At 43.9% G+C, this 26,838-nt stretch overlaps 1 protein-coding gene across 1 annotated transcript in view; it reads left to right on the forward strand.

Annotated features, from left to right (window-relative positions):
• Window positions 1-14,455: 14,455 nt before the first annotated feature.
• PPFIBP1 (PPFIA binding protein 1) overlaps window positions 14,456-26,838 on the forward strand; it is a gene marked incomplete at its 3' end in the record, with an annotated part of 56,210 nt that continues 43,827 nt past the window's right edge. The window contains exons 1-2 of the mRNA XM_082004826.1: window positions 14,456-14,625; window positions 16,688-16,893. Of these exons, the coding sequence (XP_081860952.1) occupies window positions 14,562-14,625; window positions 16,688-16,893 (270 nt within the window). The 5' untranslated portion in view covers window positions 14,456-14,561. The remainder of the gene's footprint in view (window positions 14,626-16,687; window positions 16,894-26,838) is intronic.

Consider the following 26,838-nt stretch of genomic DNA (forward strand, 5'->3'; position numbering starts at 1 on the left):
ACAGTGATCACACTCATGTTGATTGATGCATAATAATTCATTTGCAAAAGTAACAGAGTTTATCAACACGACCTGGACCTCTACGAAGTAAAATATCAAGGTAGTTATATCTTACCAGCAAAAACTTGAAGTAGATGAATCCATCTGCATAAGTGGCAGAGTGTTGGGCTGTAAGGAGGGTAATCAGCGCAGGGTTTTTGTAGTGCTGCTGGAGGAGGTGGGTGCAGCAGTGGACCTTCCTGTGAACAGTTCAGCACACATGTGATCTAGAGCTGCCCCTGTTTCTGTCTGGTGACTGAAGAGCCAACCTCATATAGCTCCTTAAAAGTCTCTGCTAAAGAGTGTTACAGTATAGAGACAAATAAATGGTGAGCTGTCCCCGAGAGGAGCTATACTATGATAGGACCCCTGCATGAAGATGTGTGATGATTTACATCCTGAAGTAAGCAATGTTTCTTTTCCTAAACAGGGCTGAAGCTGTAGGTCTATTGTATATGTAAAGTAAATATTCTTGCCAGTTTTGGATTTACTTTTCCCTTTTTACGCTGCAGGATCATCATAGTTGGGGCCTTGGCATCATCGGTGTCTTCTGCAAGCCCAGACTAGACTGTCTCAGTGCCTTCTTTCCCTTCAGCAGAGTAAGAGTAAGAGCCTCCTCTAAGGGAGGATCCCATCCGAACTTCAGCCAGGGAAACAAAATCTGCAGTGCTTCAGAGCTAAATATAACCCCCCAGAAACAGTCCCTCCAGTCATGGCTCAGTAGGCACATAAAAATGGTCAGTCTCAACAAAGGGAAATATGGGGGCAATAGTTTTAAAAGAAAGAATTATTTCTATAGATCTATTATATACGAAGCAAGAATCAACCTTTTAAAACTTCTTCAGTGCTTGAGAACAAGCGAGACGTATCCAGGTAACTCCTGGACCTCCATGTATACCATGAAGGATTTGGTCCCAGATGTTCATGTCACTGCTGAGGAAGCTGCTAGTTCATGGTGATAATGAGGAAGTGTCATGATTTGTTTACTTATGGTTGGTTTTGGTGTTTTTTTGGCATGGTAAATAGTGAGGACAACTTCTAGGACCTTCTTTTTTCAGCTGGTCCAGTGAAGTCCTTGGTCAAGGCACAAAAACCTGGTTATATTTTGGTACATCTTGCCAGCCACCCCCTTCCTCTTTCACTGGCAACACTGGCAGCATTTTCGGAGTCCTGTTGAGTTCTCCCCCTTGCCTCTGTAGAAAACCATTGAAGATCACAGAGTCATTAAGGTTGGAAAAGACCTTTAAGATCATCAAGTCCAACCATCAACCCAACACCACCATGCCCACTAAACCATATCCTGAAGTGCAACGTCCATGTTTTTTGAATACTTCCAGTGATGGTGACTCCACCACCTCCCTGGGCAGCCTGTTCCAATGCTTGACCACTCCCTCAGTAAAGAAATTTTTCGTGCTATCTAGTCTAAAACTCCCCTGGTGCAACTTGAGGCTGTTTCCTCTCATTCTATCGCTAGTTACTTGGGAGAAGATACCAACACCCACCTCACCACAACCCCCTTTCAGGTAGTTGTAGAGAGCGATAAGGTCTCCCTTCAGCCTCCTCTTCTCCAGACTGAACAATGCCAGTTCCCTCAGCCTCTCCTCATAAGACTTGTGCTCTAGACCCCTCACCGGCTTTGTTGCCCTTCTTTGGAAGATGATCAGCTCATTCTGACAGTTCAGGTGGACCTTTGTTCTTCCCATGAGCAGCCTCTTTCTTCCAGTGGCCTTCATGGACTGGGCACTTCCATTGATACTTCTTGATGTCAGCAAGACTATTTGCATCCTACAGGTTAAACCTCTGCTGCGCATTGGGACCAGGATCTTCAGCTGCAGGTGGGACTGGGGCTGTACCCTGTTTCTATTTGACCTTTGATACATGAACTCTTTCTTGATCAGCTGGTGCAGTGAAAATCTGCATACGGTTAATATATACCTTTCTACAAGACTGAGTTTTAATCCCCACCCCACCTGAAGTTGGGAAAGTGTGAAACACTTTTAATGTCTGCTTCTGTTAGCATCAGATGTCTAATTTGGTTTGTATATAAGTAGGAAAACTTTGAAGTGTTGTTGAAATACAAATGGAAAGTACTTCAAAGAACTTTAACATTAAAAGTGTATCTGATCCCTCAAGGTTTTTGAAGTTTTATCTTGAGATTATGTATTCAGAGGAACATTTGTATGGAGATACTAAGGGTCGTTAATTCATCCAAAACATTATGAGTGTTGCCAGTCAGCATACATTGAACTGTGCTGTATTAGTTTTGATTTCACATTGTGGCAGGTGAGTGATCCTTCACTCATCTGTCTGTGTTGCCAGTGTCCGTGACACAGTAAGAAGTTAGCATAGTCTGTCATGGGGAAACCAGAGAGTGACGCTGCTACAGCGTGAGACTTGTTCAGGACCATTACCCCATGTCCAGGAGAGAGCCCTGGATCCAGCCAAATAAAACCACAGTGTCTTAAGCTCCTAAATTTTCTGATTTGCATTGGTCGCTCTGCTGGGGTAGGGCCATGGTGGTCCTTGAGAGGCAACAGGGTGCTGGATTACAGATTTCTGATAAATGTCTTGAACTTTGGGAGAGTTCAGATCTTGCATCTGAGCTTCTTACAGTTGGGCATCCGCTCCTGTAAAAACATGCCCAGCTGTGTTGGAGGAGGGGGTGGTTGTTTTTCCTTTTGGCAAACAAGTATTCTGGCATTGAAGTTTTTAATTGCAGGAATTATACTAGCCGTTCCCAGAGCTCAAGGGTGGGTGGGGGTGTGTGCGGGAGGAGCTGATTAGATGTGTATAAATCATGGGCTAGGCAGAGCTTTAAATCCTAGATGTATTGTTCCATCCTTGCTATCTTCTGTTACACTAGGGCTTCAGAAAGTTAGAAAACCATGAAGTTATACAAGAACCACTTTTTCCCAACGCAATTATGAAACAGCAGTGAAGTTACTTTTGGTCTTTTTATGTTATAAAAACAACTTTAATTAAAATAGTATTAAAAGATTGGTAATTAAAATAAAGCTTCAAAAACAATATGTCTTTAGGTTGAGGGAAGTGAAACAGTTAAACCGCCTAAGCTTTTTTTTTCCCTCTCTATTGCAGACTTAAAAAAAAAAAATAAAGGTCAGGTGATCCTGCTTCCCCATCCACATCCCTTCTGTGCCTTACTGTATCATATTTCATGTCAGAAATGGGGCTTCCTGTGTTGAAACTTTCAGGATATTCTCAGATCACATTAAACTTCCTTCAGCAACCATGCAGTTCAATAATATTTTTTTCTTTCTTAATGGAAACTAAGATCCTAGTGGAATTACTTCTCTGTAAGATCTCGAGTTTTGGAAGAAAGCAGATATTGCAAGGTTTATGGTCTAAAATTGTCTTTCCAGCAGAGTCTGTAAACCTGACTGGCATATCAGAGTTTAGACTGGCCTAAACATGTTGCAAATACTTAATAATGGAGAGGGGCAATTCAGCTCTTGCACAGGGCAGTATTTCTACATTATTTTTGTCGTCGTATTATTTAACCACACCTAAGTTTGCTTCAGACTTGGGTCATGGCACCACTGGCTTCAGCAGCACAGGGTGGTGTGGGTGGTAACCCATCCACTGCTTATCTGGTTGCTTTGCAGCCCCTTAATGCAATTAAGACTCCTCTGGGTATGGAAACTTATGGTTTATAGGTGTGTTTGCACTGTACTACTGCAACTGGATTGTAAACTTTCTTGCACTGCTCTTAAAAGTTATCTTATTCTTCATTTTAATATGTTATAACGCTGTCTACTGAAGGCAGCCTACTGTTAGTAAGGTTAGTAATAAATCACAGTTTATTGCTGTATCTAATGAAACAGGCATTTTGCACTGTTCTATGTAATAAAAAAAATTGTTTCACACTTAGCAGATCACTGTAGCAAGTAAACTCAGTCTCAGTAACCTTGTTATCCCACAGAAATCTAGGTAGGTTTGTAGCAGCTGCAATTCTGTCCCCAGTTGGGCATCAAACATGCATTGATGCAATTATGTCTTAAGTTTCTGATTGCTAAGATTTTTCATCATCTCATGAGCTACATCTTCCTCTGTTTTAGAGCCAGCACTTTCTGCTCATCTTGCTGGTGGGGCCATGGGTGACAGGTGGGATATTTCCCCCTCCTACATATGCACAGAGGCTTGGCCACAGGATGGAGAGTGGTTGCTCCCTTCCATCCCTAGGTTTTTCTCTCTTACTGGAGAAGTAGAAAGAAGTCACCTTTTCCTCTGCCACCTCCTTTCTTCCCAGCTTCCTTCCTCTTCCTGCTGCAGAAGAAAGGAATGACAGTAGGACTGTGACCAGGTTTGTTTTATGCTCTGTTCCTGCAAAGGTCACAGCTCTGGCTTAATGCTGACCTGTTGCCTCCCTCCACCTTGCTGGTGGAGCACCCTCCTACCCTTCAGTATCACCTGTACTCCATGACTATTATCTGTGTGGCCCTCCAGCTGGCCCCAGCATCGTTCTAGATCCCCTGGCATTGATACCTTTCTTTTCTGAGCTCCCCTGAGCCCCAGGCACAGCTCAGCTCCTGCTCCGCTGAGTTTTCTTAGCCTTGGGTGATGCTTGAGGCCAAAGGCCACCAGGGCATGAAAAGATCGTCCCACAAAGAACAGCGAGGAGGTGTCAGTCTGACAAGAGGAGGGAGTTTGAGATGGGATGGAGAAACCAACAGCTCTACCCTGAAGAACTGGCTGGGGGCTTTCTTGAAAAAGGGGTGGGCAGCTTGAGAGATGGTTTCTCTGTCCCAGCTGCAAAATTGCCTTTGTGCTGAGAAGTGAGGCTGGCCCAAGTGTAGGCAGGACAGACACACAGCTCACCAGCTGAGCAAGGACGAGTGTTAGACAGTGGTGAGGACAGTATATGGCTCTTTAAAGTTGCACTGTAATAATAGAGGTTTTTGGATGGGATTTGTTTCTTGCTTGTCACCAGCATGGCATTCAGTGAGAAGGACCCTTTGCTCGAGCTAAGAGTGCACGGCTTTTGTCCTTCATCTGTTGGCACTGCAACTTCAGTGTCAAAAAAGGAAGACAAAATCAACAGCACTCTGTGCCCCTGCTAAAAAAAAAAAAAAGCTTTGCTTACTCCAAAGTTGCCAAAATCCCTGTTTATCAGACTTAGGGCTGTGTTGTCCCAGGGACTGGAGGTTGTATCCTGGGAAGGGACATGGAGGACAGAAGCCAGTTGAGAGAAAGTGTGGGATGGGCAGTGATGGGAAAAAGTCTGTGAGTGCCGCCTCTTCATCCTGGATTTGAATGAGCAGCTCTGGAGCTGAGCAGCAACCACAGGCAGTGTCCTGGAGGAAGAAGAGGATGGTCCCAAGGGGATGAGGAAGAGCATCCCGGCAGCCCTGCACTCCCTGGGCAAGAGGCATCTCCTTGTTCTGCAACTGGGTAGTGTATTGCTCTGCAGGGTCCTCATCTGTGGCTACTCTGGCTGGTAACAGGATAGCCCATGTGGCAGTTGTCAAAACCCAAAGATGACTACGTTCACTTTTGCTATCTCGTTGATGAGAGCAAATGCGGATGTTTCAGGATGTGTTTTATGCATGAACTGCTTGGGCCTTTTCAAAGCTGAGAACTAATTCAAAATTTGAAGTCTGTGTTTTGAAAAGCACAGTACCTACATCTGGTATTTCAAGAATCTCAGAGGTAGAAGGTCCTTTTTTAATAGTGATTAAGGTCATGTGCTGCCTAAAGCAGGTTGTCTTGATGAAAACTCATATTCCCAAGTGTACTTTCTAAACATAAGCTGTTGGCAGACCTCCAGTGTGAGCTATTGGCAAAGGCCTTTAATTTAGGAGAAAAGGAAATGCAAAGGCCCACGTGTTTTTGAGGTAAGCGAGACAAAGCCAGAGTGAAAATTGGCCTACAGTGTCCATTTTTCACTTTTTCCTCCCTTATATTTTTCTCTTTAAAATTCAGTCCCATCCTATTACATAAGAGAAAAAAAAAAGTCCTCCACCATGCTGAATTTCACCGTTCTCAATTTTTAAATTGGTAAGAGGAGAGACATGGCGAATCATGCTGTATTAGGGGATTGTTGGTGTATCAGTGGTGCAGTGGTTGTACTGCCAACCTCAAGTTCTCAGATACCATGAGTCTTTAAAAAAATGAAGTATCCTCACACACAAGGCATATACTTCAGATATTACGTTCTTACATATTTCTCCTGCAAAAATGAATCTTAAGGTAGCAAAATCAGAGGCCAACAGAAGAGTAAGGATGTAATGCTGGGACTTCATATGAAAATTTTCCCCATGTAGCAATTGATGCTGCAGAATTACAAAGTATTGTTTTTTCTGTTGTTCTTTACAGGTATTTGGTAGCTAAACATGTGAAAATACTGTTCAAGCTAAATATACTTTATTTACTTTCTGGGCTTTTGATGGTAGATGCCCTCTATATTTGCCTTGTGTAGTGACAACACTGAAACTGTGCATCTGGAAACTCCTGGACCTGAAGGTACAAAATCCAGAGTTGAACCCTTTCAAATTTGGAAGTTTGTGAATTTGGTCTTTGGATCCAGCCCATAAAAAGAAAGCAGTATTAACTAAGAAATTGGATCTAAACATGAGTTTGTGCTTGGGATTTGGTGGTTCTTAAGGTATTTCGAGGAACTACCTTTTGGACTCATAACCAACAGTGCTGCCTTTGTTTTGTAGCCTGCGTGGCCACAGCATGTCAGTAACATGTTGCTGGGGAATGTAAGGCATTTCTGTGCTTGTATTGGCAGTCTTGAAGCAAGGAATGAATATCTCAATTGTTTTTCTAATCAGTGGACGCAAGCAAAACATGTGAGAAAATAATGTATTGATTTCTCAGACTCTCTAAGGTGAGTAGTTGAAGGCAATTACTAAATAGTTAACCAGTAAAACATGAACAGCCTAAAGCGAAGTATATCTGTGGGTTTTTTTGCAAGCCTCCAATTGACCTTGGATTGCTTATGAGTAGAGAATGAAAATGAGTCTCAAGGGTGTTTGCAGACAGGTATTTGCATTACATGGCTGCTTTGCAGGTAAGGTACTGCTGCTCCGTCTGCCTCCATGTCATCCAGCGATCACAGAGCTCACTTGTGCATCACAAAACAACGTTATGTGTTACTTGCTGTTTTTTTAATTCCTTTCAATTACAACAAAAAAAAAGAGCTGCTGGAGAATAGAGTAGCAGAGGTAAGCAACCAGAGTGATTTCAGTACTGCTGACCAAAATAAATTATTTGTTTTGTAATTGGATATGAATCTAAGCCATAAACTCAGAGACTTCAGGTGTTTGTATATGCTGTTTGCTTTGTATACCTCTCTGATAAAGTATCTTAGCTTTTCCATCGTGACTAATGTGTTTAACAAATTTTAAGGCAAAGCGCAGAACGTGACTAAGCTGGTTGGTAATAAAAGTTGTGTGATTTGAGGTACGTTTTTTTCCAGGTATAAACAATTATATCTTGGAAACACTTTTGTGCTTTATGCTCTTAAAATCATGGAATCTTAGGATAGTTTGGGTTGGAAGGGACCTTTAAAGGCCATCTAGCCCAAACCCCATGCTATGAGCAGCAACATCTGCAACTAGACCAGGTTGCTCAGGGCTCCGTCCAACCTGACCGTGAATGTTTCCAGGGATGGGGCAACTACCACCTCTCTGGGCAACCTGTGACAGTGTTTCACCACCTTTATTGCAAAAAATTTCTTCCTTATATCTAGTCTGATGTATCTGCTCTCTTTTATTTTAAAACCATTACCCCCGACTTGTCGCAACAGGCCCCGCTAAAAGGTCTGTCCCCATCTTTCTTATAAGCCCCCTTTAAGTACTGAAAATATTTTTTAAGTCTTTTCTACGGCTTGACACCTTTTATCTCAAGACATTTCTTACGGACTCGGGGATAGGCTGTCAGCCTCAGTGTGCTTCCATTCATTTTTATCAGTTTAAGGAAATAAACAATGTTTGTTGTATAATGAAGAAATACTGAAATTCAGGGAACAAAGAAAGGATCTAGAGTTAGGGAACAAAGGGACGTTTGTTGCTTTTTGTAGTCTTGCATAATATGAGAACGGTATTGCTTTGATACCGTTGACTAGAGTTCAGCAAATTCAAGAAGAAATTTATTTATATATAGAAAAATAAATAGACATTATTAGTTTAAGCAAGCCTTTGCCAACGTTTGGGTTGTTTTTTATTTATAATAATGTTTATTCTTTCTGCACGGTTGAGCGTTGGACTCTTGGAGGGTGCTGAGCCTGGAGGTTGGCGGGGCCCTGAGCCTGGCCCCACCGGGCTCCCGCTTCGGGGATGGGATTTCTCATAGCTGACCTCCCAAAATGGAGGACTTGTACCTGGAAGGACCAGCCAGAGGACATGCCCAGTCTCATCAGGCCTCCTTGCTTCGGCCTGTGTGTAATGGCTGTTCAGCCATTGCAGGGCAAGAGAGCATGGGTGCCTGCCGGGAGGAGCTGCCAGGGGGGTGTCCCCGTGCCCGTGAGGGAACCAAGCAGAGGTACCTGCCTTCTCCACCCAGTGGCCAGGGCCTCTTCTCAGGGAAGGGAGGCAATGGCTGAACCACACAGCTCAAAGCATGTTTGGGACCTAACTAGTTTCTTGTCCCTGCCTCATGCTAAGATATTTGTCTGTGTTATTCCCATTAAGATATTTCCAGCGTTTCCTAATTTTACTTTTTAAATTTCATTCGTTCTTCTTGCAAAACACCAGAGCAATATATTCAACAAGGATCCATTTTCTTTTTTAGTTTCTTCTTTCAGGCCTGGAGAGTATGAAATGGAGTCTTTTTTTATGTTAAAAGACATGTTAGTGACTCCTAGTGTAAATTAGCTGAATGTATTCATTATTAAGTGTTAAAATGCTACTGACTGGTGGCACTATAGTTGAGTTTCTTCAAGACACCCCATGAGATACTGTGCCAGAGATGTAGTCTGAATTGATTTGAAGCCCATTTTATTTGTGATTGAAATGTATTTTGCAAATAAATCTCTGTGTGTTCGTGTTTCTCTTCTAAGCCAGCCAGAAAAAGCACAAATAGATGTGATATTGTGTCTGAAATGACATTCATCTTCATGGAATAGAGCTTTAGCTTGTAAAGATTAATTGCTAGGGATGTCTTGTTTCAGTGTTGTGAGGCAAGAGAGACGAATCCAGATGCTGCTTCAGATCTCTCACAGTCATCTCATACGTGTAGGACCAAGAATGCAGGGACATTAATTTTGACAGCAAGGTGAAATTTGGGGTCTTACTTTTGCCGTGGAACAGGTTTTCTCCCTCTACCTTCCCCGTAAAAGATGGCTGCAGTTTGTTAGCTTTTTCACTCTATTTTTGTGGTAGACCGCTCTGGGATAACAGCGTGCTCTTGGGGATCCTTTTTTTATTCTCTACAGCTCTCAGGAATAAGTCCTAATCAAGATTTTTTATTCCTGTGTATCAGAATTTCCTGATTTAAGGAGTGTTATGTAGGAATGGGAGGGCTGAGAAACTCAAGTCATCCATCTTATTGCATCATATCATAAAAATAATCTGTAGTTGATGCTTTCTTTCCAAACGCTGAGTATTTGCAGAGCATGTGTGCAAAGAGGAGGGCGAGTGGGACGAAAGGCCAGCCCCTGCCTTCCCCCGGAGAGGTTGCACACAGGGCACGCTGTGTCCTTTTGGCCTTCGGACCTGCTGGCAGGCAGATGATTCTCCTCAGATCTGCGAACCTCTGGGTTTTAAAGCGTGGTGTGTTTTGCAGGTGGATGTCCAGAATGTGACCACCTCAAAATAAAAAAAAAAAAAATCTTGAGCATGTTGCCCCTAGATGCCTGCCTGCGTGTTGTTTGATCTAGGAAAGAGAGAGCCTCTGGGTGGGGAAACTGTATAATTTCCTACATATGTAAAATGTTTACGCACTTTTTTTTTAAGTCTGCCATCTTAATTAATATCTGATTTTGAAATCCATATTCAGGCAGCTTTCCTGATTGCATCCAGCAGACTGCAGTTCCCATTCCCGAAAACAAGCCCCTTTTTTTTTTTTTTCAAGCTTTCCTTGGATTTATTTGCAGGGCAGTGTTTTGCTTTCTCTGTAAGCTGTTTGGAATACATCTTCACTAGCACTGTAGCCGGAGGGTTTGTATGTCATTCAAAAATAAAAATAAAAAATCTCCACCTACTGAAAAGTGAACAGCATAGCCCTAGCAACCGGCTGGTGTGTTCAAACCAGAGGAAGAGACGTTAAACAAGTACGACCAAATAACATCGTCTCTGTAGTGGCCAGGGATGCAGTAGAAATGCTGGCTGGTAAGATTAATCGTAACTGATAGTGGAGATAGCTGAATTTGTTTTTTGGGTGTTTTTTTGGTTTGGTTTTTTTTAATGGTGGATTGTAAATACAACCTTGATGAAGCAATGCTTGTTCTTGTCAGCATGAGCAAAGTATTCAGCTGGGAGCTCTAAAAAGGGGATCCTGCCTCTGTAAAAACATTCACCCCGCCCCATCTTGCACTGATTGAGCAGGCAGTAAGGTAAGTGTGGTTGTTTTCTTGGAAAGAAAGAGAAAAGTTATTTTAAATGGTCCATCAGACAGGGTAGTGTCAGTACTTTCCTCCCAGGTGTGTTCTCGATGGCGTTATGCCAGGGGTGGCTTTCGTGCGTCTGCCTCTCTGTCTCCTGCGTGCACCTTGGCTTCTCATTCATCTACTGTGTCATAGGTCCATCTGTGTTAAAATGATGATTTTCCTTTTTTCCCCTCGCTTTCTGTTTTTGTGGATGAAAGGAATTTAAACTGCTTGACATCATCTGAAATATTAGCTATTCCTTATTTTCTGAAGGAGCTTCATTGTGCTTCTCCAGGGTGGATTTTCGTTTGTGTTACCTGACTGTGTGGTTTTCCTTAGTTACTGCCAACAAAAAAACCCAAAGCCTTGAGTTTTCTCTTAGGTTTTATTTCCATTAGACCAAAGCCATAAAAAGCAAAGAGTAAAGAAAGGAACATACATATTGGGAAAGGTTTGCTGTGTTAATGGTCAGCCCAGGCTCCTCTCAAAGTTTGTGAGGCGGTCTCGGTGCCCTTTGGTAGGCACAGGGATTAATGCAGTGGTGTTTCAGTATTGTCCTCTTTCCTGTAATCCACAAAGGGCTGCTGATTTATGACTTCTGTCTAATAATTGCATTTCTTCCACTCCCTCTGCACCTTCCCTTTCCACCCTCTCCCTCCTGTGGTTTGTTGCATTTTTTTGTTTTATGCAGTTTGGTTCTTTGGTCCACTGGTGTACAAGGTCTTTGATTTCCCTCCTGCCTGTCTGTTCCCCGTGTGTCGGTGTCCAAAGAATAAAAAAGATTCTATGCCCTTAGTGGGAAGGGATGCCTCCAATACTATTTTTCTGTCACAGTGGTTTTACTTCCTGACTGCTAGATGTGTTGCACTGTACTGGGAAGGTGGCCAGAGCAGGATGTGCTGTTCCAGGCTGGTTTTCAATGACCACTTTTAGGACCAAATAGCCGGGGAAATGGGATTTTGTTGCGTCGTCCCCAGCTGTTTGGCTTGGAGGCTTTTTGTTCTTTTCTTTTTTTTTCTTTTTTTTTTTCTTTTTTTTCTTCACCTCTCCAACTTTCTCAGCTGTAGGCTTGGTCAGGCTGCTCACAGGTGCTCCATGAGTGATGGAAGGGTTTTTGGAGATCAGTATGTTTGCATGGGGTTGCTTCACTAAATTTTATCTTAACATTTCTGTGCTGCTCTCAGCAGCACGACTCCCTTTGCAGTAGCAGTGGAGGAAGCACTGTGCAGACTGACATGTCTCTTTCCTTGGAGGTAGGACCAGGTCACAGAGGGGTAGATGCTGGAGGTCTTCTGGACGCTGTTGGTACCACCATCTGCCACTGCTGCTCTCGTCAGTAGAGCTGCCTTAGGGATTTTTGACAACTGTGGACAAAACCCTTGTTTAGGAAAAGCAAGGAGTGCTTTTTTTGGAAACATGAGGGGTGGCTGTGCCTGGATGAAGTGCAGGGATGGTGATTTTTCTGTGCCTATGAGCTATGGCTTTATTATGCAAGAGTAAATTAGCAGTTCCTTACCTCCAGTAAATGTCTTTCCTAGACAGAAGGTGAGAAACAAGGGGTGCACTGTGAACAAATGTGATTAGGGAGCACTCCATTCCTTAGCGCATTTTAAGCTTGCAGTAGGCTTTTCCTAGGTAGCCTCCTTGGTACCATATTTAATGCTTGATCGTGACCTGCACTGAGCTCACTGGTGGCCAAGGTGGGAAGGTCTCCAGTCCACCCGCTGCCCAAAGCAGGGATGCCCAGGGCAGGCTGCTCTGGGCAGGGTCCAGTTGGGCTGTGAGTAACTCCAAGGATGGAGACTCCAAAAGGGCAACTCTTTCCAGTGCTTGCCATTCTCACAGTAAAAAAGCTTTTTAATTTTTTTTTTATTTAGGCTTTTTTTTTTCTTTTTAATGCTTAAGTGGAATTACCTGTGATTTATTGTGTGCCTGTTGCCTCTTGTCATGTCACTGGGTACCACTGAGAAGAGTCTGACTCCATCTTCTTTACTCCCCCCATGAGGTGTTTATGCAGATTGGGAAGATCGTGGGCACTCCTGATTCACAAACATTAATTGGCTGTTGTGGGTTTGTGTGTGCTTTGGGTTTTTGGTCCTTTTCCACGTAGAGCTGTGAGGATTCAGTGTTTTGCCTGGGGCAGAAGCCGCCCTGGGCTTTCTCTGTGTGCTCTTTGCCTTCAGGGAGAAATCCACCACAAATCATTCATGCTCTGCATTCATAGACACCATATTTGAGCAGGACCTGATTATCAGAGCCAGGAAATCCTAAAGGAGAAAAAACGACACTGTCTTCAGTATTTTCCAAGTGAATGTGTCTGCAAAAGCTGCGTTTTCTGCTCTTTATCAGGCTTAGAGGCACCGGACCACGTGTCTTTTAGGATTTGCGGGTATTGTACTGCTTGAATTTTAATATTTACATTGTGTTTAAAATCAGGGGCTTTTTCCTTGAAGGTTGGAAGTCTTCAGTTATGATGCTATTGCATTTTTTAAGATTTGCAACACTTTAGCTTGCAGGTATTTTGACTTTTTGAAGTTCTCTTGGCTTTTCTGACTGGCAACTAAATAATAAAGCAAGGCATTTGCCAAAAGCACTACTCTTTGTGCTGTCATTCAAAAGTTACCTAAGGGTTTGGACCTACTTCATGTGATAAAAGTTTTGATACGGGAGGTGAAATGTTTGTTAGCATTTTAAGGATAGCATTTTAGCAAAGCCAGCTGGCAGCCTCCAGTAGCAGCTACTTCGCAGCTGGGTCAAACCAATAAGGTGATTTGTAGGAGGGAAAATTCTGTTTATAACATGAATTTTTATTTTGGTTTGTTTTTTAGTAGACTCTTTTCCAGGACTTATGCCAGAGATACTGTGAACAACTTTCTTAATTGCTTTTATTGGGTCAAATGTCAGCAGCGGTGCGGCCTAATACAAAAACCAAATGGCAGGGTATGCAAAAGGTTAAAGCGAGTTTTCCTTCCTGGTGTTTGTTTAGCTTTGTTCCCTAACTGTATTTAAAGCAGGAGTAGTCTCATGTGTCCTAGATTAAAGCTATGGCAATCTGGGCTATTTCTGTGGTTTGTGTGTCCATTGTGCCGGGGTGGAGGGATTGGGTACGCCTCTGACCTCTGCGGCTCCACTTCAGCAAAGTACCCAAATAACATGCTTAACTTGTAGCCCATGGGGATTTCAGGTCTACTAGTTCACCTGCCCAGGCAGCAAGTCAGGCAGGTTTGCTTTTCCAGACTCTGCTGGAAATACTCCTCTGGGGACCACTTCTGGCTTTCAGAAGTTTGAGGGTAAGATCAGATTGCATTGTTGCGGTGTGAATCTCCGCGAAGCTCAGAGCAGCGTTTTCGGAGGGATAGCCTGTGCATCTACACTATGTCCAGTGAGTCATGGGCATTTGAGATACCCTGGCTGTAGGCAAATAGTTGCATGCCTGGGACTTTTGGATTGTCAGACATCCAGAAATCTTGGGCAAATAGCCAAACTCCTCTTCTTCTATACCAGCAAATTCCCGGGGAGAAAAAAAATACAGGAGATAGACACATGGTTTATTGCTGAGTTGCAGCTTCCTTTTAGCCATAGAAGGCCTGTGTCTTCTAGGTGAGCTTCCCTGAAGTACCATGTGGGATTTCTGAGGTGCTCTATGGGGTGCCCCTTCAGTGGCATGGACCCATGGGCAGAGCAGACCACAGGCTGACCAACAGTAGGAACTGGATCATCAGGTTGGTGCTTTGGTTCTTTGATGCCAGTTCATGCCTGGTGGTGAACACCTCCAAGTCTTGTGGTCAGCAAATGGCCCCAGTCTTCCTGCTGGTCCGGCGATGGTGGTGTCTGAATTCAGAGAACATGCAGTGAAATGAAATTCTCTTTTGCAGATTAAATTGCAGACTTGAGGCTCTGGATCCAACTCACACTATCGGTGTTTTATTGCTTCTTATGGTGTAGCTGGTGATCGTTCCTGAGAAGAGAGAAGATGATGAGTGATGCAAGTGACATGCTCGCTGCGGCTCTGGAGCAGATGGATGGCATTATAGCAGGTAAACACTTGGGGCAGCTTGTTCATTTAGCTGGTTCAGTCCTCCTTTCTCATACCTGGAGGGCAGAGTTTCAGGCAGAGAAGGGAACGTGCTGGTAATAGTGTTTGGTGTCTTCCATTATAGTTTAAAGATCACAAATAAATGGAGTGGAGGGAATGCACAGACTCTCACACACAGGCATAACTGAATGGATTGTAGTTCTTCTCCTACCCTCTATCAAAATGTTGCTTAAAGTGGCTGAGAGGTGCAGTTCAGCTGGTGCACACAGCACCATGCAAGCCAAGGACAATGCACGTTTCAAACCAGGATGAGTGTGTTTAAAAGAGCTGCTGCAAGGCAGGAAGAGTAAGTTTGCCTAATACTAGCTACTCTGAACTTCTCTCAACTCTGAAGAGTTAAAACATGAATTTAACTTTCCTTTTTTCAAAATTGGAATGCTTTGGTTCCAAACATTTGGTTTGGACCTGCCTTGAACGTTTGAGTTTTTTATAAGTACTTATAAAATGTAAGTGGTCCAAGGAGAGGCATCACAAAGTATACAATCTCTGCTTTTAAGTTGAGTCTAGTGAGTTAGAAAATAATGTAAGTACACAATACAGAGGAGCAAAGCGGCAAGAAGCTAATAGTTTAATCCTATTCCAGCAGAGCAATGCAAACAGCTACTCAAACTGAAAAAATACTCTGCAAAGATAGCAATACAGTTATAAAGTCTTTAATAGTTCCACTTAAAATAATTTCCCTTAGGGGGAAAAAAAATAATCATACAGCGCGTGCTTTGTTTGAACAATGACTTTTCTCTGCAGTTTTCCTAAAGATATTAAGGACACATAGCAGGAACACGTGTAAAGTGGGTTAGCTGGATCATAATGATCTCTAGAAATACATATAAGTTGTGACTTTAGTAATTTCCATAAGTAGATACTGGTATTTGGATCCGATCATGTATCTGTGTTTCCAAGAGCCTGTTGGTTATGGCAGGATGAGGTTTAATATAAAAATAAAATCTGATGTTGGGATGTTTAAGTCACCACAGGCTTAATTTACCTGTGTGTCTGAGCAGGCTTGCTTATAAAGTAATATAACAAAGGGATATCAACTCCTATGCTGTTGTGGGGATTTTTTTCTCTTCACTTTTTTTCAGAGGGAATTAGCAGAATACTTGCAGTTCTGTGGTTTACCAGATGAGGTGAATGAAAGTTCATGGAAGTGCATATATAGCATATCACTGTAGTTTCCAAAAGTTGACAGTACAAAAGCTGACGCTCTGTCATGAACATGTCTCATTGTGCCGAGGCATTACAGTATTAAGGTCACAAATCAGTATGCTGAAATTATAGTTGGAATTAGCTTAGGTTGACTTAAATCAACCTTAATCCTGAATTTGTAGTTTCCTTCCTTACTTAATATATAGCAACTTTCAATGTAGGTCAAGTGTATGTACTGTGAGTTTATGCCAATAAGAGATTTTTCTCTTTATTAGCATGCAGATGTTAGTGCTACCATGTCAACCTGTTGGGTTTAAAATTTATTCTCATGTAGAAGTGATTCACTCTTTTTATTTATCTTTGTATTTTTCTTTGTTCTTTTAAAAAAAAAATTTCCACTGCCTTGGAGCAGCATAACATATTTCTACATGGGAAAAAAAAGTGCCGAGCATGGTTTTCTCTGGAAACCATCAGTGTCTGCCTTGGGTCATGCAACCTCTACAAGGTGACTCAAAGTGTTACCAGAGTCTGTTCCTTTCCACCTCTGATGCATCCCAGGTAGCAGGAACCGAGCCCATGCCTTGAACCCATGGGCACGGTTGTGGTGTACATGTCCACTCTTGAATCAGCCCACCTCCTTCCTGATGGAGCTTCTGTCCACCTAGCACAACAGCGAGGGCTTGCCCTTCTCCGAATTGCCACATGGCGCGGGGAGAATCCAGCACCAATGCTGAGTTTGGTTCAGATAAATACCCGCTGGGAGCAAATGCCGCCTAGCGTTTCTCAGCCTTGCTGCAGGTCTGACCTGCTTGTCTCGTGCTTGACCTCATGTGATTTTTTTTTTTTGCTCCCTCCAGGTTCGAAGGCACTGGAGTACTCCAACGGCATCTTTGACTGCCAGTCCCCTACCTCTCCATTCATGGGGGGGCTACGGGCCCTGCACCTAGTGGAGGACTTACGGGGCTTGCTGGAGATGATGGAAGTGGATGAGAGAGAGGGGCTGCGCTGCCAGGTCCCAGACTCGACGGCAGAGGCTCTGATTGAATGGCTCCAAAGTCAAATGGTACAGTTATCGCCTTGTTTCACTCGTAACACGCTCGTTTGGTGTCTTAGCTAGACCACCTCAGGCAGCGGGGCTGTGCTTTATGCAGGGCATTTAAAAGTTTTAGAGCAGGTTTCAAAGAACCAAAGGGAAGAGCTTTTGGTTTGGAGATGATGCTGTGGGGCCTTGGAAAAAACTGTAGCACAAATACCTTGTGTAGTGGGTTGGCCTGTGCTTTTTTTGATGTACCACTGCCTCACTTTGGGGAAGAAAAAATTTTCAGTAATTGGAGTTTCATCTCAGAGCTTTGGGGAAGGACATTTCTATACGAATCAGACACTTAAACGGGGGGGGGAGGGAAGAGGGGGGGAAGCTGCTTTCAATATAAACTTTTCACTAAATAGCATTTTCTACAGGGACCAGTGTTATTGCTGAGCTTCCTTATCTGGTTTATAACAGAAGTGAGTGGTATGAGCTCAGCATCCCTTTAACCTGGAAACCAAACAAATTTTTATTTTCTGTGTTTGTGACAGTCTAATGATGTTTGTCACCCTTGCTTTAAAAATATGCCAAAATATATCTGACAAGGCTGTTCTTTCCCCAAGACTTGGTTTTCTCAAAAAATCAAATATTATTCGAGTGGAGGGTACCTGAAGACTATGCTGGGAAATAAAATGTTGTGTTTATCAGAGGGTGAGTTACATGGCATTGTTTTCAAAGGACCCACTGTTTTTTTTTCTCCAGGTGCCCTGTGACCAGTGACTTCCTAGCAGGGCCAAATAGGAGTCCTTGTGCTTGTGGTCTGTGGCAGGGTTTGCATTGTGGTGGTGCGGGTGTGCACAGGTTTTGGGGAAGCTCCAGCAGTGGAAGTCAAGACTTATTTCCAGAGGCCGTGCTCCAGGGTCTAAGTCAGCCTGTAGCTGTAACAATGACAGCAGCAGTGGGCGTGCACTTCTGCAGATTTTGTCAAATCAATATTACAGCAGTGACCAGGTCTTCCCGTCCGACACACTTGGTGTTGGCCGAGGTAACGCCATACTGCTGAAGCAGGGGTGCCAGATCCGATGAAGGCTGGGTCTGACGCAGGACGGGCCACCATGGGTGGCTCTGTGTTGCACCCTGTGCATTGCGGCTGTTGGGACAGGCAGCCACTGTCGCCTGATCCCTTCCCAGGATGGGCATCAGACCCCCTCAGAAAGGGTTCGGTCAGCCTGGAGCTACGGCTGATCTTGTGTAAAACATTTTTATCTTGGTACAGGTATTTATTTCAGCACCCAGTTGCAGCGCAGCATGGCAGGTGTAGGACTTGGGCAGGTTTGGCAGGCACGGAGCTGTGGCTGGTGCTGGGTGACGGGACGTGCCATCTAGCGGCACGCGGGCTGTGCGTGGCGCTGCAGGAGGAGACAGGGACCTGGGTTAGCACGGCCAGGCTCGCTTGTGTAGCTCGTGTGGAAAGGTTTGAGGGGAGAGCTTTTGGTTTTGCTTTTTCCTTTTCTTTGAACTATGCATTTGAAAATGCTTGAAACTTAATGAAGCACATGGGAGCCTTCCCACTGTCTCCAGTGGGATTTATATCTCTCCCTTGCTGTCAAAGCATGGCATCCAATGCTGAGATCAGGAGGAGACGGAAATGACATTCGAGTCAGATTTTTAAAACACACAGAGTTCCTGCTGACACCAGCGTTTCCTTCCTGCATAACATACAGCAGTGAACATCGCTGTAACTAGTCTCTGCTCTGTGTGGAGCAGAAACCAAGGGACATAACAGCTTTCATGCAAATATGTCCTGTATAAATAAAAAATGTTCATATGCTAAATAAACAGCCTTGGAAAATTAACTGTTACCCATGGTGTGCATGGACATCAGTAGTCCGTGCTTAGTAATGCTGATCCACCGCATGTTGTTCTGGAGTAAAGGGGCCCAGCAGCCCTCCTGGCTGGAGGCTGCAGTGCCTGTTGAGATTAATGAGATGAAGGCCAGTCATTGCCCCCTGTGATGGCAAGTGTGTGATTTAGGGATGCCTGCCTGTCAGGATCTGGAACAAGGTCCTTCAGACTCATGTGATGTGGATCAACGCATGGCAATGAGACAGTGATGGTTTTCATTGCAGCCATGGGCTCCCTCTCATCTGGGAGAGGAAGGGCTCTGTTGTGCCATTCAGCTTAGTGCCTCCCGAGCACTGGAAAAGATGTGCAGGGATTGTGTGTACAAAGGTTACAGAAAATGGCTATTCCATCTATGCTTCTCCTCAGTCTGAAATTATTCCCCTGTACTCTCGGGCATCCTTAAAGCCCATAGTAGGCAAGACTGAACGTTACACTTTGTACTGTGCTACAGGTATGGGATTTGCAGGTGTCACCAGTGTTGTCGGCCCCTCTCCGAGCAGGAAGATGTTACGAGAAGTGCCCAGATGATTTGCAGGAAGGCTTTCTGCAACTATGCCCATCCTTACCAAGGCAGGAAAGACATCTCCTTGATTTTGAAATTGGTTTAATCCTCACTGGTCTATTCCAAGCTGCTGGAACTGGTGTGTGACATCCCATCTGAAGCTGTAAGCAAGTCTCTTGTGTCTCAGAGGAAAACAAAAATAGTGTTCACTGCTGCCAACCAGCATGTCACAAGAGAAAAATCCTGTCCTGGCCCCTGCAGGGAAACCGCTGATTCCCTAATTGGGAAAAGGGTCTGACAGCAGTTTCCCAAAGTTGCTCACTTCTGTAAAATGGGGCAGAGTATTCAGTTTCACCATGCCAGAATTGGCTGCCTGTGTCCCCGTACCACTTCTTAGTGACTGCTTCCTTTTTGCTCCTCTCAGTGTGTTAGTTTCTGCAAGCACTCCAAAAGGGCCAGTAAGTTAAAACACCTTAAGCTGATTTTTTTTTTTTTTTTTAACCAGTGCGTGCCGGATGGACACGTGACACCAGGGCACACGTACAGTGCCTGGACATCTGGCAGAGCTCTTCCACAAGAATCCATCAGATGGTCCCCACGGGGAGTTCAGAGAAGTTGTACATGCAGCTTTGTGCTGTGCAAATAAGCCAGTTTAGTTATGACACATTATTTCTAATTGTCTGTCTACAGCTCAGAACTGATCTCCATGTTGCTGAAACCCTGCTCATGTCTCCATGTGCAAATGGAGGGCAGGTGAATGTCATGGTTAAAATTGCAAATGAGGCCATTTGTTCAAAGTCTGGAAAGGGACTGAGGCCTTTTCTAAGCTCAGATATCTGTATTGTGACTGTGGGCTTTCACTGGGGATCAGACCTGAAATCCATAGCCAGATCATAACTATTCCAAAGTTTTGGAGTTTTTTTCGGATTTCTCCTGATCAACAGAAATGTTTAATGTGTTCTGATGTCTACTTTCAGCAAAACATGTGCTGTACGCTGTGAAAATGGAGCTTCTGGCTTGAATATAGACAGTGTGTGAGTAATCTGTAACATCATCACCAGTAACAAGACCATTTTGAATGAAACTGTCTTTTGCAAGACCAAGGCAGCCCTGTTGTGTCCAGCTGGAAGCTGATAGATCCGTCTCTTGAAGAATAATTCTGAGAAACCTTGTTCCCGGTCGTGAATGTTGCTCCAGTTTTTCTCAGTTGAAACAAACAATAGACGGTTTTTTTTCTGGTTATTATGTTTCTTGACAGTGGTTTTTTGATGGTGTTGTTTTTTTTAATACACCTTATGCAACAGCCTTCCCAGAAAGAAGAAACCCACTGTGTCTTGTTAAAAAGGAGGGTGAAGGGTAGAAGTGGGTGGACAGTCCCCTCCCACACCTCAGAGCCAGCTTTCCCAAGCTCCTGAGCTGAACTTGTATATGTGGGTCCTGGTGTGGGCCTTCTCCTCTTTAAAGCATGTGCTCCTGGAATGAAAGAGCCAGGATAATACTTTTTCTCTAAAATCCACAGCAAGTGCAACTGTGGTTTTAGCTTTGGAAGTGACTTTCTGAATTTGAATGTATACATATATATATATATAAAAAATACTCTTTTTTTCCACTTCAGAAGTGAATTTCTGAAGTTGACTGTAAGATGTTTAAAGCAAAAAAAACTCTATGGCCACCAAAGTTTTCTTGAAGAACATTTTCAGCTCATCTGAAGGTGATAGTTGATTTGAGCTGTGGTACCCATAGTGGCTTGTGCAATCCAGAGTGTTGCTGCTGTGAATAGCAGATCTGTCATCTCACAGACCAGCCTCAGATTTTGACACTTCTCCAACAAGTTGGTTCTTCCAGAGAGTGTCTGGGAGTAATGAGAGTTAATATGAGGGGCTATTAGATTTCAGAGAGAAGTTTTCCTTGCTGGATAAACATAGCTTGTAATCTTACAGAGATATATTGGCCTATTTGGATGACAGGGTGGTTCCCAAGTAGGGGAAGCAGTTTGCTTAGCCAGGAATCGTCTCCTGTTTCTTATTCATGGAAAAATCTTGTCTTCAAACCAAAGTTTGTTGTTTGATTGTCTTGGTGTGGGCGTATAGTGCATTCATTTGGCTCCGCTTGTACTTATGTTTAGCTATCGAAAGGTCCTATGGTAATGTGTGGCACATAGGCGTTTACCACCAAACACCTGTTTGAGATCCCTCCTCAGGTTGCAATACGAAAGGAGCCTTGTGATACCGTTTCAGTCTGTCATCATAATCTGCCTCACAGCAATACTTTTTGTCCGTGAGAGATCTGCCTCTCAATGTTCTTGAAACACAGGACCTTGCTTCTTGCCAGTCTGCATCCAGACTGGTGTGTTTTTAACACTGGAAGATAATATGGGCTCGTTTATGGCATGTCTTGGCGTGGCATCTTCATGCATAGTAGATATGAGTTCGTCAGCTGTAAGAACAACCTGTGCGGTCCTGCGCTGGAGCCCTGATGGCAGAACCACCAAAAATAACCATTCCTAATCCAAAACACATCAGTCTGGGTTAAAACACACAGCTTCTGCTCCTCCTCTGCTCTGCTCTTTTGTTCTGGGGTATTCAGTATTCATGCTTTTGAGATTTTTATCTATCAACGGTAGTTGTAAATGTTTCTTTTTAATAATAAAAGCTGTGGATAATCACAGGACTCCCGGAGGTAGGCTCTGTGGTCAAAAATACCAAGGATTTATTATGCTGCTGCTGTTACTGGGTAAATTGAAACTTAAACATGAGGACAGAGGATGGTTGTTATTGTTGCATTTTACATGCTTCTTAAGTCTGACATAATCTTGAGACAAGCCACTCGTGAGACCTGGGACAGTTGAGTCAACTTTTTCCTTCCTCTTTTTCTTGGCACCTACAAGTGAATTACATGTCTTCTTCCAGCTGTTGCAATTAATAGCCCATCAAGAAAAGAAAATTCCCTCCTGTCTACCTTGTAGTCAGGTAAAGGGATCGGAATCTCTCTTTTCTTGTGTGTTTTTGGGTTGGATGATTTACGCGGTGCCAGGAGGGTGCGGAGGAGGGGGTTGCTCTTGCAGCAAGGAGCGAGAGTCGAGATGGCCAGCTGCCACCTGCGTGGGGCTGCCTTTACTCCTGGTTAGGTTTACACAGCTCTGCACCACCTTGCCTGCATCCTCCTCTGCCTTGCTGCCTGGCCTTTGTGTGTTGGGATGCCAGCGGCAGGCTCAGGTTGGAAGAAGGGTTGATCTTCCCGGGCTTTGATGTGTTAATTCCCCAGAGGAGCTGCTTGCTCCGCCTGAGGAGCGCTGCTGCTGCTTCTTCGTGCTCTGCTTCCCACATCTCCCACTCCGCTGCCACGTTTGCCTCCGTCCTTGTTTAGACAGAGGGAACCTGCCATCGCTTAACCTCTCCGTCTGGGTTCAGAGGAGCCCTGACGGTGCCGCTCGGCGCCGTCGGTGCTGGGGCTGCAGCTCTCAGCCTTGGCTGCCTGCCACAGTCACTCGCATCCTTGAATGCATGAAGATAGTCATGACCAGCATGGAGTATAGCTGGGACATTCACGGACACTGTGTCTGGCTAAATAAGGTAAGGCTATCCGTGTTTGTTCTGGCTCCTGCATTTCTCCGGGTGACAAGCCATAGCCGGGCAACGCCGGTAGGGAATAAGGATTTCATCTTTCTCTTGTCTCACATACCAGCTGAGCTGCTGTTGAAGAAACTGAATATTTTGAAACGGTGCATCTTCCCTATTCAACAGCAGTGTTATTTATATTTAGAAAATATTTCAGGTAAATTCCTCCGGGTGAAGGTCTGTCTTAAGCTGGTTTTCTTTCAGAAAATAAACCTTTAAAATACAATGTGGGGATTTTGAGTGGATTTCATCTTTTTTTTCCCCCCACTGCTCATTCTGTAGGGAGGAACTAACCTGTAAACTTTAGGAAAAGCTTAGCAGCAGGTCTGCCTGCCTGCTGCCGGAGCATGTGGAACAGGCTGCAGATATTCAGAGCGATGAGTAAGGAGGCATGAAATGCAGGAGATGCCAGTTTGGGAGGGCAGCGGTGGGCTCCCATGCAAACTGGTTAAACGTGGGTACGGATTGTGTTCAGACAGATGGGACCAGTATGAATTTGGGATGGAATCAATACTTACGGAGGGTAAAGCTGTCACAGCTCTGTATGACAGAAGAAACGGTGGCAAATACTTTGCTTGGAAAACCTGGCGGCTCTGCCTGTGGCACGCCAAGTGATGTTGAGGTGGCTGAGGCTGGAGGAGGTCCCCTGCAAAGGGGTCCCTAAAAATGAGTGAACAGGCAGAACAGCAGTAGCTGTGCTTAGCTAAGCATGGGTAATGTGTATGATAATGATCTGAACAACGTAAGCATGTTGATGAGATCTATTTTAACTCCAGATGGTCAGGAAAGAGATGTCAGGGACAGCTCACTTGCCCAACTGTTGACTGGGCTGTGGTGGTCAAAACAGTCAGTGCAATCTGCTCTACAAGAAAATAATGCTGTGGAGTGGCAGCTCCTTCTATACAAATCAAATTGCATCTTCAGCAAGAACAGTGTCATTTGTTCTGTTTATTTTGTCTCAAAAGCAGAAGAGAAAATGAGGGTATCAGCTGCAGTAGGTGAAAAATTAGTTTTATTTTTGAAAGGAGGATTCAGCAATTGAGGATTTTTTTTTTTTTTTTTTGTATTAGGCTTAAACCAGCAGCTATTAGAAACGTTCCTGTGGTTTGGAATGCTAACTCACTTCCAGGAAAAATGGATTAAAGACTGAGGGCAGGAAAGTTGTGAAAGTTTGGTGATGCATCTACTTATTACAGGAGTAATTCCCTCCAGAGCAGTGTTGATTTTTACACTTACATGATTGCAGGCAAAGCTTACAGGCATGTTTAACAGATTAGTTACAGACATATCTTGCTGAGTTTTGAAGTGCACTGGGTCTGATCTTATAAGGCGTTTTAAGTAAATGCTTAACCTCAAACTTCTGCAAAGCCTCTGTGGCATCATGACAACTGTTCTTTTGTTTTTAGGATTAAGATCAGTATTGGCAAATCTGAATTCTCTTCCCATATAGTGTTTTGTAATTAATCCCTAAATTGAAAACATGTGCTAAGTCTAACCACTTAACTGAACATAGACTTTAAGTTGCTGATGAAGAGAGCCTTCTTTGGAAAATGGCAAAGTGTGTCTTACACAGTGAGTAAACTATGTTAATCCTGTATTGACTTTGATGATACAAATTTGATTCAGAACTACCAAGTGCCCCAAATAATACTGCAGTTGCTGTTGAATCAAATATTTACTTTTCTCTTTTGTTAAAGCAGAGGAGCCGTTGCGCTGCAGAGTGAGTAGTTGCCAGGCTCAGTCCCAGGGGAGGCTGCGGATCCCTAGGTAGAAAGACGCTCCTCCTGAAGGACACACTGAGTGTTGCTCACCCAGGTTTTGCACATACCAGGTCTCATGGCATCTTTCAGACCTCCGTGCAGACTGTTCATCCCCGTTGGGGCTCTCTCCACCCCATCTCCTGATGCACCACTTTCCCACATCCAGTGTTTGGGCATCTTCCCTCTCCATTTCTCTTCAGTCCTGCCTACTGCCATCATTATCCTGTTATTTTCATGTGTTTCATCTCCTCTCTTCCTTCCTCACCTCTCGGGGAAGAAAATCCTGACAGGTATCAACTTTTTACCTTTGAAGACAGTGCAGAGGAGAGATGCAGGAAGGCATCGTGTGGCCGTTGCCTGCAGGTCCCTGGTCTCTGCACCACCGTAAGAGGTGCTGGGGCTGCTGCTCTGTGAAATAGCAGCATGTGTTGTCTGTGTTGTTCTTTCTCCAGCTCTCATCTTTTTTCCCACTGTAACCAAAGCCAGTGACTTTCTTGCCTTTTCATACGTAAAATGAAGCGTTAGTCCAGGGTATTATGCAGAAGTTAACAACGTTTCAGGCAAAAAGCAAACTGCTGTTGGGCTGTGCACAAAGTTTTCTGGTTTTGGTGTACCACAGGAGACCTGTTTTTATGCAGCTTTTACAAAATATTTCTGGTGACCGCCAACAAAATCATCTTTGTATTTGGTTTTGTGGGAGAACAATCTTCACTCCAGTCCTTTTTGGGGTTCCCATCACCTCCTCCCTCTTTCTTATGGCAATGTGCAGCTGCAGCCTGAACTCTCACTATCTAAATGCTCCTATTTTAAAACCAAGTATGATGTGCTGAGCAAAACAGGCTATTTTTTGGAGGAATGGGAACAGAGTTTAAAAACAAAGGTGTCTTGGCAAGATGCTATGCACAATGACTAACATTCTGCTTTAACACCTCGTTGATTTTCACAGCATCATAAAGACATTTTCATCGTAGCGTGAAACCAATACTTACCTCGACATATGTTCTTCACGCAGTCTTTGGTTTTAGTTAATATTTGTCTGGTTACGCTGACTAGAGGTACCAGGAGGTTCAGCGGTTAGGGCACTGATGTGGCGGTTGGGAGGCAGGGAGTCAAGTCTCTGCTTTGACAAGGACTTCCGTGTGAGCCCCAGCAGGATGGAGGACCATCTTTGCACCTTGGCTGCCTGCTTGTAGTGGGGGATGAATATCACTTTCCTACATCAGAGAGACACTAGATTGATAAACGTGTTGTATATTACAAAATACAGACGCTGTATTTATGGAGGCTGTGAGTACCTGGGATGCATTGGAGGTCTTTAAATGAGGGAGCTACAGAATAGCAAAAGTGTGCAAAAACCTTCGTTTTATATTTCGCATACAAGTCAAGGTACAGAATTTAAAGCATAATCTGCTAGTTGAGCAGCTAACAAATTTACTTCGGAAGCTCTTCAACTACTTTCACCTAAATTAAAACTGTTACAAAGCTGAAGATCTCACTCATCTTGAATGGAAATCCTGTGGCATGAGCTAAATTCTGGTAGAGGTCAGAGGGAAAACAGAGCAAACTCAGAAGTTGAGACTACTTCTGCCTTGGTGCTTAGCTTCTCCGAATGGTCAAAATGTCTAGTAGTTTATGGCTAAATAATTCAGATTCAGAGTATTCTTATGGTTTGAGGTATTGGTACAAATTACTAGGGAGCATCTTTTCTTAGTCTTCTGTAACTCTAGTGATTTCAGGGAGGTGTTATGGTCACCCTGTAAAAGTTGCACATGTATGCTTGGGAGGCACATTTGCAACTGCATGCTGATTTACAAGCTGCCAGGACACAGCCTTATTTCTTGAGGAGAGCACTACGGTGAGGTCAAATGCTTTGTACCCCCTCCTGTTTGCTTTGCGTCTAATCTTCAAATAGTGCTGGGGGGCATTTTATTCTTGCAGTTTCAAACAAGGCAGTTTCTCTTGTCACCCAAAGTCAGGCATGTAACTTAGAAAAGGGGTTTTAGCCAGCAGATTTCCTGAGGCATCCTCTGCAACTGGGGGGGGAGATGGGCTGCTTGAAAGGGGGATTCAAAGCAGGAGCTCGAGGCTTGCAGCTCTTACATGGAGGTGGCCTCTCATGGCAAGGTTGTGCTGCTGCATGAGGATCAGTCACCCAGTTTCTTTTAATCACATTCAGAGGGAGATCAAGGCTCCTTGGAGT

This window comes from Phaethon aethereus (assembly GCF_964289735.1).
Source record: "Phaethon aethereus genome assembly, chromosome: 1".
In the NCBI taxonomy this organism is placed as follows: Eukaryota; Metazoa; Chordata; class Aves; order Phaethontiformes; family Phaethontidae; genus Phaethon; species Phaethon aethereus.